Genomic DNA, 11,385 nt, shown 5'->3' on the forward strand with positions numbered 1-11,385 from the left:
TTTGGTGGGCAATCACTCTCCTCCACCATCAAGTAGGCCTGCTCCATCCAGTGGTCGAACTGCTCTTCCCCAGCTGGAGTAGGTACAGTACCGGAGAAAACACGCAGGCGCCGGTATCCTCCACTCTCAGGAGGTGGCTTCCCTGCTTTGTCTAGCAGGTCGTCAACGGCACGGAGTATGGACTCCACAGAAGAGTGGGCTGGCTCTGGCCCTGCGCACAAAGCCTGCACATCCTCCATGGACTTTCCCTCAGCTGCAAGCAGAGACGTCAATTTAGTACTAAAATCATCGCCAGTTGCTACTGGGCTCTCTGTTACGGTGTAGATTGGCCAGGCTTTTGCTCCTTCCTTTGGAACAACTTCAGGGGGAATAGACTGTGCGTCTGTCACTTTTCCTCAGTATTCACAGAGCACCATGAGTTCATCTCCAGCATCGCTGAACATTCTGCCCCTCACGCGGACAACTCCAAGGCACTTTATAGTCTGCAGGACATCTTCAACTTCGGCTATTTGTGTATCTTCAGGGACAACAGTCAGGAGTGCTTGAGCGTCATCGAGCCCCTCTCCTCGACACCAGTTCTTTAATTTGTTTGAGAACATCTTGTGTTTTGCACTGACTGCCATTTTAAATTAGCTTGGCTGCTAGTTTGTGTTACTTTTTAGAGACTTGTTTTTAACTGTTTATAGGGAATGAAATATCAACATAGGGAATCAAACATCCCAATCCCAGCGGTGCCTCCATTTATGTAACCCTTATTATCCTAGATAATAGGATGGCTACGAGTTCTTTATGGGATCCCTGATGTTTTTAGATAAATTACCCCAACTATGAACTTGTGTGCAACCAACTTGTATTTTAAAATAACTGAGGCAGACAATACCACATGAGTTTTATAGATACTTTAGTTAGGACAATGAGTTAGGAATAGGAACTTGTTTTATGGAATCAGGTTTAGGGAAAAAGGAATAGAATGAAAGGACAACTGTTTTTATCAAACAATGAAATAAAGTGCAACACAAATAAATTGCCCTATCTAGAGGCAAAACCCGTCACTTGTGACTTTTAACTAACAACACTGTTTCGGTCAATCAATCATGTAACCTTCAAATTAGAAAATATGTACCCTCAATCAAGTAAAACCCAATCAAGCAGATACAATCATGAATTCAATACCTTCAGATTATGAATTATTTAAACTTAGAAATGTAAACCTTCAACTGTGTTCACCTTTAAATGATCAAATATCAATAATGAATTGAGTACCTTAAATCAAATATCCAAATACCTTAACTTAATAACCTAAGCCGGCATCTAAATGAAAACATAGCAAACAAACCCCACCCTATGTTGCAGGCCTGTTCCGTTGTAGTCCACAAGATGGCGTCTGTGGTAAAGGGAAAAGCTTACTCACAGTCAGACGATCTCCTTGTTATAAAGTTCCAAGCACCACACAAATCCGCCGAACGAGCACAAAGTTGTCCAAATTAATCCACAGTCTCCGTGCAGAAGAAAAGTAGCCCTGGTAATCCTCTCTGATCACGAAGTCCACGTTCCTCCACTCAAACAGCGGCTGGCTGGGTTAGCAACACACTGTACTGCATGCGCAGCTAGCTTAGCGAGCTAACTACTACTCTTCACTGCAGAACGACACTGTCCAGGCTTGTTGACTGATGTGGCCGTTCCACAGACTTCTCTCACAGTCACACCAGCGATATTTCACCCCTGATAACTATAAGAATGTCTCGGATCGTCTGTCACGCTCCGTTCTCAATGTTCTTTCATTCATTCAACTATCGCTCGCTCGTCTCTCCTTGCGTACATGGAACTGCATATACCACCCGCTCTCTCGCTTCCGATCACATGACCCATTCTCTCACTGCTCATTCGCTCTCCCATGACTACAGGTATCAAAGTACATCCCGCTACAAAATAAATCCCAGAAATTAATAAAATAAAACCCACAGAAAAGTACAGTACTTTAAGTAAATAAAACGCTTTTAAAGGTAAATGGTAAAAAAAAAAGGTAGGCTCAGGTAAACAATATACTGTATTCAAACTTAACCATTTCTCTTCACAATGCAATATACCAGTACCCATCACAAAATAAGAACTTCTTTTACCAATCCCAAAATAATAAAACCATTACATTTCAAATAATGATCTTTTCACCAACCCAAAATAATAAACAGGGTTACCGGGCTACATTTGCATGTGAAAGGAAGAAGAGGAAATCAATCACTCAGGCCACAGGGCCATTCTTAGTCCAGGCTGGTTTTCTTAACGCGTTGGTCAGACCCAAAGTAGGACCAAAGTACAACTCAGGGTCTGTTCCAAAACAGTGCAGACACAGCTTCTATGTAATATGGCTGCGTGGAAATACACATGACAATCATCTCTACCTTCAGCTAGACAGAGGGAGCCTTATGGGCCATACATGCTTCCATAGGTGATAAATACAGTGTCAAAGTTACACAAACTTCTAACAAAAAAAAAAAAAGGTATATGAAAGAAGTTCACATGGGATTATTGTCAAAATACAAAAGCATGTAATAATCCGATGCCATCATACTGCATCAGCATGCTTCTATTTTGCATGAATGCAATCTGTTTGTACTTTCTGGCTTTTGGCATTCATGGCTGACACTACAAGCCTCCAGTGATCTCTGCGAAACACTGTCCAACTCAGGCTGTGACAGAGTTTTTATGACTCAAAGCTATTGTTATGGACTGTGACTAAAATGTGCATGTGTGTGTGTGTGTGTGTGNTGTGTGTGTGTGTGTGTGTGTGTGTGTGTGTGTGTGTGTGTGTGTGTGTGTGTGAGGGGACTTAAAGATGTAAATACTAAGCAGGCCTGTGGACTGGCTGACTGTTACATTCATGCATACTCTTGTTCTAGCTCAACACTACTTCTTTTCAAGATGTCTTCTTGTTGGAGGGCCCCTTGAAGGATGGAATGCAACGTATTTACACGGCTGTGAGAAACTTTTGGAGCCCTTTCAGAAGATGTCTTGCACTGTGTGGAGATTTTCCTGAAAGAAGTGAAAGATGGTGGCTTGTAACCTTTTTTTATCCTGAAAAAGTAGTGCAACTTCCTCTCACTTATTTCACCAGGCTCACTTTAAAAGCCAACTTTGGTATTTTTAATAATACATTTAATTTAAAAAGCGCCTTTCTCAACACTCAAGGACACTTACAGAGCATTAAAAACACAATTAAATCACAATTAAAATAAATAAAAACAACAGACAAGAGTGACACAAAGTAAAAATGGATGTGGGCAATTAAAGGGAATATGCAATTTGGAACAGATGGGTTTTGAGTTGTGATTTGAAATGGGGTAGAGAGTCCATGTTTCTGAGGTCCGGGGGGACCTGGACGCTATTTTCCCATGTTTTGTGTCAGAGTGAGTAACGGTAACAACAATTTTTGAAATTGGCCCAGTATTGAGCAAGAGCACTGCACTGTAATCGTTTGAGCAATGTAGCCTACTGCAAATGCTTTGTAAGTGTTTTACAAAGAAATTAAACTTTTTTCTTTATCCTACTTGATCAGGTCTGTTTGGTATTGTATCTAACCAACGTCTCGCTCAAGAAGAAGCTTCGTTCTGAAGTCTTGTGAGCTGAATTGTTGCAAAACTAAATGTGAAAGGTAAAGAAAGACACTTAAGCCCCGTTTCCACCAAACACTTTCAGTATGGTACCTTTGAAACCAAAAGTAACCCTGCAGACATAGCACCTAGACCCTAGGTCCGCTTAGTGCTCCCCCCGCTTAAATGTGGGTGGGGTTGTTGTCACTCACTGCTGCATCCAGCACTCCAGTTTATTATCCACAAGGTTGCATGCCGACATTTTCAGAACAAAATAAAACAGCCTACACTCAGAATCTCTCTCTGTATGGGATATTTAAAAATAGCAGGATTGTGCATTTAGTCCTTCTCAAGCAAACTCAGGGGTTTAGTGTTGGCGGAGCACACAGCAACGATGCTCTGCAACGCTTTTTTTACGTCCAAGTGAGGATTAGAATATATACAGTTCACATAATCTGGTTGAAATTAATATATATTTTTAAACATTTGAAGATCCAGTCATTACTAAAAGTGTATGTAATCCAAAAGAGACAATAAAAACTAAAGTAAAGTTGTCAAAGTCAAAGTTGTCTCATCCATCCATCCATTTTCGAACCACTTATCCTCTTGAGGGTCGTGGGGGGCTGGAGCCTATCCCAGCTGACATTGGGCGAGAGGCAGGGTACACCCTGGACAGGTCGCCAGACTATCGCAGGGCTGAAATGTAGAGACAGACAGCCATTCACATGTCTTTGGATTGTGGGAGGAAGCCGGAGTACCCAGGGAAAACCCACGCTTACACGGGGAGAACATGCAAGCTCCGCACAGAGGGGCTCCCTCCTGGGATCGAACCAGGAACCCTCTTGCTGTGAGGCGACAGTGCTAACCACCACACCACCATGCTGCCCCAAAGTTGTCTCGTTGAAATTTAAAAGGTGTGCTGATGGATTCACGTCTTTGAGTAGCATTACAATCAAACTTTCCACCTTAAAAGTTGCTGGCAGTCAGCCCAGTGAATTATTTTCTCAGACAACTGCTGCTGCAAGAGGCAGCAAGACATCCTTTCATTTTATAGGCACAGTTTACTAATATATGTAAAACTCTCCACGGTGTGAACAGTGGTTACATGAGCCTCAAACCAGTCACAACTCAGCCCTGAGCAGAGTGACCGTCAGCTATTGACCAATCAGCAGACTGCAGTGTTCACAGCTCCACCTTTTCGTACCAGATCTGTGTGCTAGGTACCCCAACAGAGGGGGGACCAAAAATGGGGACGGTACGGAACGGTTCCATTGGTACCATCCACAACTTTTCACTGTGGAAATGACAAAAAGCATACCAAACTGAACTGTATTGTACTGTACTGCTTTGTGGAAACCAGGCTTTAATTATCTGAGCCGGTCAGTAGTAAAAACAATCACGTTAGATGGATGCACATGACAGTGCGCTATCGTCGCCAAGATCATATCGCAGCCCTGTTTTCCCGCTGCCAGCCACAGCACCCTTGCTAAATACGGGACCAATTTCTAAAATAGTTGTCTCCATTAGTCACTTAGATTCAAAACATGGGATCAAACAGAGTCCACATTGAAAAGTACTAGTTTCCCCTAAACCATCATGTATCCAAAAACATTTCCTGCAAAACGAAGCTGTAATATGTCTGCCACTTTAACATGACTTATATATGGCTTCAGTATTAAAACATGGCACCTAAAGGACTTTTTTTTATGTTACATAACGCAGCCTTAAGTGCACATCAATAAAGAATGACACACACAGAGACACACCATTTACATAATGGCATATGCAGTACTGCATGTGTGAGTTACATAATCTATGTGTACTATATATTTTAAGATTTAGTGTAGATTTTTATCCATAGCCAAAAACTGAGCAAGCACAAAACATACTCAGGAACACATGAAACACATTTCACCACAAAATTTGCTTTGAATCTGAATTGTCCCTCTGCCACAGACCAAACCTTCCACATATGAGGCCATGAAACACAACTGGTGATTCTTTACCCAGTATTGACAACGGCATTTTGCAAACAGACCTTATGTCGATTGTCCTCATCTCAGGGTCTCTGTGTGTTTACCTCAGATAAGGAATTTGGAAATGGAGCTGACCAGTTGGACCTTATCAACATCTGGTACAAGGTGTGTTTGCAGAGCACAATATTAGACAAGTGACAATGCCCTGATTGGCCCCAGTGTTTCACAAGAATACACTATATTGTTGAACTGTGACACACTCATGTGTAGTATTATCATCACTTTTAGTAATGATTTTTGTCCCTATAGAAACAAAAAAACAGAGGGACCCATCTCTGAACTGTGTCCCTGGAGAAATGGAGGCAGTACATGTTACGTAAGCTCTCACCCACCCTGCAGAAACAAAAAGTTACTTGATGTCAAAGACGCTAAATGCCCGTCTTGTGTGTGTTCAGTGAATCGGCAAATAAGAAATATGTTAAGATGAGTTTATGGAGATATATGAAATGTTTTGGAGCCATTGTTGAAATAAGATAAGTGTGTGTGTGTGTGTGTGTGTGTGTGTGTGTGTTTCTTTTCACTTTTTCTGCCTTTGTGCCTGTGTGTGACTCTGTCCAGGGGGGTGTTCACATATTGAAAGATGCAGGGGTCTTGCTATTCAGACTCTGCCAGCTGGCTGTTATGTAAGGGGATAAATAGGACACAAACCCTTGCTGACTGGATGTGAGAAGTGACGGTGTGTGTATGTGTGTGTGCATGTGTGTGTGTGCGCGTGTGTGTGGCCCAGCCCACTGTTACGGAACACTTCCCCCGGTTGCTTTGAGGAGGCTCTAGCTGGCAGGATCCCTGACATTAGTGTTGCTCTCTGGCTGCCTGCTGTCTCGAGCCATGGCTTCACAGCTGGTTGTAGCTCTGCTGGCCCTCGCCTCCCTGGGTGCTGCATCTGAACTGGACTGTAAAGACCTGGTCAAGCCTCTGGTACTGGACAGCCACAGCCCCGTGAGTATCAGTGATCATTTGGTAGGAGCAGGTCATATGAGAGGAGGCTCTGTAGCCCAGCGCTGTGTGTTAGGAAAACTCCAAGAGCTGAAACTGTATAGGTTTAAGTGTTACATTCAATTATGCAACAGTGCATCTGTGTAGCCAGTCTGTTTAATATTTTATCTTGGTTTATTGTTTTACATAAAGCTCAAGCATATTCAGTTTATCATGCACATTAATGCATCTTGTATATCAAGACTACAGAAAACAGCTGTGATATTATGTGACTTTAGCAGAGAACATTTTTAATTCATTTGCAGTCCTTCACAGATAAACCAATATTACTTTTTTCCCAGGAAATTTAATTCTTTTTAAATATATATATCAATTCATTAGTGAACAATGTTCCCACAAGGTCCATTAAGCTGTTCTGGTGCTTTCGATCATATTGCAAACAGGCTTCTTCAGCAGATACTGCACAGTTGCCCAACAGAAACAATGATGGCAAAACAAAGGAATGATATATCTGTATGTATCTCTTTAAAAACATTTTCTTTTGCTTCTCTTCTATTCTGTTCTTTTGGAAAATAAAGTATGAGCTCACTCCAGCACAGATGCAGCCCAATCGTGTGAGTGACGTGTGTGGATGTTTTGCCTCTGTGCTTGTGGCAGATCTATGGGAAGTGGGTGCTCCATGTTGGGGCGTGGGACCAGCCCGGCCTGAAGAATGACTTGGCGACGGTAAACAGCTCCTGGGTGGATCTGTCGCCTTCCTCGGACAACGGGGTCATGACCATCTACTGGTCCGACCGCCTGTAAGGACACTGCACGTATTGTGATGTTCTCGCACATAGAAATGGCATTTAAGAGTGTTTTGAAATGTTGACATGGGTCGTGACCTCTTTTTCTTTTTTCTTTTTTCTCATCACAGAGGTGAAGATAGATGCCTGCAGGGTATCGCCAATGCCACCATCTCGGGGATGACCAGTCACACCACTTGTACGTGTTACGCCCTGTCTCATCATCTCTGTCTGTGCTGTGTGTTGTCATGTGGGTGATGCATGCAGCCAAATCACATTACCAAAGTATAGGCTGGATTTAATAAAGAAAACAGTCCTACAAGGCTCCAAATACAGTATTTAAAATAGATGAAAATTGGAAATAAAAACCCTCAGATTTCATATCTTGCATTATGTTTCCCTGACAGTTATTATCAACGGTCACACTTCATATCATGATGGGAAGTACTATGAAACCTGCGCTGACTGCCTCCTGTCTGAAGACACCACCCTCCTTCCTGACGGCAAGTCAAAGGGACGATACCTTTTCCTCTTCAGTAAGGCTTTTTTCCACCTCCATTGCCAATTTGAGTAAAAATACACAGTTTTTGGTCCATATTTTGACCAGTTGTCTCTATTTTACTGGTCTCCTCTCTTCATTACGACCACCTCACCCTCCCTGTTTTATTCCTCTCGCTCCTCTTTCAAAGCACGGACCGGCACTCTGGAGTCATCTGAGTTAGAGACCTTCAAGAAGCAGGCCGAGTGCCTTAAATTCTACCCAGAGTACCACTTTGGAGGAACAGGTCAGCAGCCATTTGAGCTTTGTATCTTATACCAAGTTAAAATTTTCCTCATGCTACTTTCTTCACTATTTGATCGTTGCTTTTTTATTTCAGAGCTGTGCCCAGATGAGAGGGAACCTGCTACACCTGCAGCTGAGACTACAGAGAATACGGAGAATATGGAGAATAATCAAACCGATGTTGAGCCTACTGCTGCAAAGTAAAGCAGAGCACAGAGATGTCACGGCCCTTTGAACAGCATGCACACATCCAAACACCTCCAGCTTAACATGTGCTTCATAGTGTTGCTATGTGGAAAAAATAGATTGTGCTGTGGTTTGATAAGTCGTGGTCATGTTTGTTCCAGCAGCAGCATTAAATTAAAGGCCTGCTGGTGTTGTGTCATGTTAGATCTGTGGTTAGTAATGTGTAGTCTTATTATTGCTAAGCTGTTTGACTTTCCATAATTTAGATTAGGAAATGTTGACATCTGATTAGCTCATGGCATTTTCTGTCAGGTACAGTAATGGCTGAAAAATCCACCTAAATGCCTCCTTTAAATCACGTTAACACTCTGTTTCCCACTGGTTGTGTGAAGTAAATAAAACAGCTTTCAGTCTCCCTCTGCGTCGTGCTCTCATCATTTATTTCCACCCTTAATCGTGAAAGTGTTCGGCCTCTGAGCTCCAACATTTCTTTAACCTTTTCTGAATACAATAGAAGATGAAGACACTCCTCTGACCCGTGTGTCACGATTAAACGCCTCACCAAAACTGCTACAGTTCTTCTCAAATGCACCGCTGTTCCCAGAAACTTCAACAAAGAGTGTTGCCGGGTAACGTCACCGTTAGGGGGGAGAAAGAAGACGTCAAACTTTTAAACTGTCGCCACAAGGAGTCCACTCAGACCCACAGGGAGACAGCCTTCTTCAGGTCCTTTTTGAATGTCTCAACAGTCAGAGACAAGCTTTGGCACTTTGCCTGAGTTCATTCAGGGGCAGCGCTGCAGGCAGCAGAGGACTAATGAGCTGGCTATTCAACGCTGAGAAAGAGAAATCTGCATGGGTCTGCAAGGTCATTAAACAAACCTTCACTGGTGCATCTGAGTATGTAGAACCCCCCCTCCTCCCTGTTATTAGCACTTGCTCAACGACTTTTTTTGTGTCCGAAACCCCAGAGGGACAATGAATCAGCGTTAGAAGTTTTCTGCTGCAGCTTCAGTGACATCCTCTGCAGTGCTGCCGTCTCACATCCTCCTCTGTCTGACCATGGCTCTGCCTGCTGTTGTAGTTCTGTTGGCTCTCACTTCCCTCAGTGCTGCATCTGCACCTGACTGTAAGGACCTGGTCAAACCTTTTATGCCAGAGGACCCCAAACTGGTAGGTTTTCTCTGTCTCTTTCTTATATATCCACAAATATGCTTAGATATTTTGAATATAACTATGATTCTTGGCTGTTTATGTGAAGGTTTTTGGAAAATGGGTGTATGTGATGGGAGCTGGCGACCCCAAGGCGTATCACAAGGCGCTGGAGTCTCTGAAAAGCTCCTGGATAGACTTGTCTCCCACTTCTGACAGTCAAGTTGTGACATTACGTTGGGGGGATTACTGCTTGTAAGTTTGGTGACTTAATCCCTGGAATATTTGGGGCAGAATCCTCCGTAAATGGAGTGTGAAGCACTATATTATACCTTCTTTAACACTATTACGCTTGTGAAAACAAAATGCTATCACAGCATATTCTTGTTTCTCAGTGATCGGTGCATCACAGGGGAGGTAAATGCAACAGTCTCAGGGATTGCCACCACATTTCGCAGTAAGTAACACATCAGATGAGATACAGCAGCTCATTTCTTTAGCTTGGTATTAACAGAGCGCAACAACAGATCTCCATATAAATAAAACTGCATCACTCTGCTGTCCACTTTTTAAGAAAATCTCTCAGACCACAAAGGACATATTCTACAGACTTGCTCCGACTGCCTGCTGTGGACAGACACCTTTCGAAACGGGGACGTCACTGGTAGATACATCCTGCAGTTCAGTGAGTTCCTCATCTGCTCTAACACAATCAGACAGAGTGTTAAATGTGGCCAGTCCTTTTTTAAAATCTCCCTCTCCTTTCAGCAAGGACGGGAAAGATAGATCCCAAAGATGTCGAAATTTTCAAGAAACAAGTTGGGTGTCTGACCTTCCCAGAGAACTTCTACACCTACGATGGTAAAACAGGTCAGTAAGTCTTCAGTAACCTGTAATAATGACCATAGCTGAGAAACTGCGAGTCTTGACTGGACATGACGACTCACAGAAATTGCCACAAGGTGGAGATGTTGCGTTGTGTTGTGAAATGCAGTATTTGAATATAGTTAAACACTATGTCTTTTTACAGCAAACTTGTACATGGCACACAATGCACATGGTCAGGAAATGGAAACACTGCTGCTCAGGGAATATTTGCTCTCCCCTCTTACAATTTTGCTTTTTGTCTTTATGTTTCAGAGCTCTGCCCCGACGACGAAGAGAGCACAGAGTGAGCAGCAGTCAAAAAACACAAAGAGATACGGCAACATTTGCATTAAGCAAACACACGTATAGTGTAGTAGATGGAATTATCTATGCTATGAATGCCAGTGCAACATGTGACTAATGATTTTACATTCTGACTTTTAAAAACCTAGAACAGATGATGATATACTGAGTTGCATTGGGAAATCGAGGTGTCAAAACCACCGTTTTTTTCTTACAATAATGCAGTTACTAGGGTACATCTCATGTAATGGTTTTTTTTTTTCAGATTAAAACTTTATTATTGTTTTACGCTAACTGTTTAATTCCTATAATTTACTGGTAACGAGAATATTTGTAGGGTTGCCGCTGCACTATGACTAACTGGTGCATGTATCTGTATAAAGAAGAGTGGGTTGCACCTGATCATTTGTCTGGCAATACATGAAACATTTTCGGCCATTAATGAAGACTGGATTGGACAAAAATATTTTTGTGTATCGCCAGATAACTGATCAAGTATACTTGCTAGATGATACATTTCTGAGTGATGCTCTGAAAAAGAATATGAAACACAAATCTAATTTAAACTAGTCCATACCCATTGGTAGCTTTGTCACCTTCTACCTATGCCAATCCTCAATGCCTATGTGCAGTTTCACATAGATTGACCACGTCAGTGAGTAGAAAAACGTGGGACAGACAGAATGACTGACTGACAGAATGACACACTGACAGTTTCCATGATTATGTACAGCAGACCATACCATGACT

General features: G+C 42.5%; 1 protein-coding gene across 1 annotated transcript; it reads left to right on the forward strand.

The window, feature by feature from the left end:
- The first annotated feature begins 6,313 nt into the window (after window positions 1-6,313).
- LOC126394133 (uncharacterized) lies at window positions 6,314-8,729 on the forward strand. The gene is made up of 6 exons (XM_050050772.1): window positions 6,314-6,562; window positions 7,217-7,359; window positions 7,476-7,543; window positions 7,752-7,880; window positions 8,034-8,129; window positions 8,223-8,729. Exons 1-6 carry the CDS (start codon window positions 6,452-6,454, stop codon window positions 8,330-8,332), a joined length of 657 nt encoding a protein of 218 aa, XP_049906729.1. The 5' UTR covers window positions 6,314-6,451; the 3' UTR covers window positions 8,333-8,729.
- The last annotated feature ends 2,656 nt before the right edge of the window (window positions 8,730-11,385 follow it).

This window comes from Epinephelus moara, chromosome 8 (assembly GCF_006386435.1).
Source record: "Epinephelus moara isolate mb chromosome 8, YSFRI_EMoa_1.0, whole genome shotgun sequence".
Classification (NCBI taxonomy): domain Eukaryota; kingdom Metazoa; phylum Chordata; class Actinopteri; order Perciformes; family Serranidae; genus Epinephelus; species Epinephelus moara.

Coding starts and splice junctions, on each gene's coding strand:
- LOC126394133 (XM_050050772.1), top strand. CDS start 6,452: ATGGCTTCACAGCTGGTTGTAGCTCTGCTGGCCCTCGCCTCCCTGGGT. Junction 7,360..7,475: donor ATCTACTGGTCCGACCGCCT/GTAAGGACACTG, acceptor TTCTCATCACAG/AGGTGAAGATAGATGCCTGC. Junction 7,881..8,033: donor ACGATACCTTTTCCTCTTCA/GTAAGGCTTTTT, acceptor CCTCTTTCAAAG/CACGGACCGGCACTCTGGAG.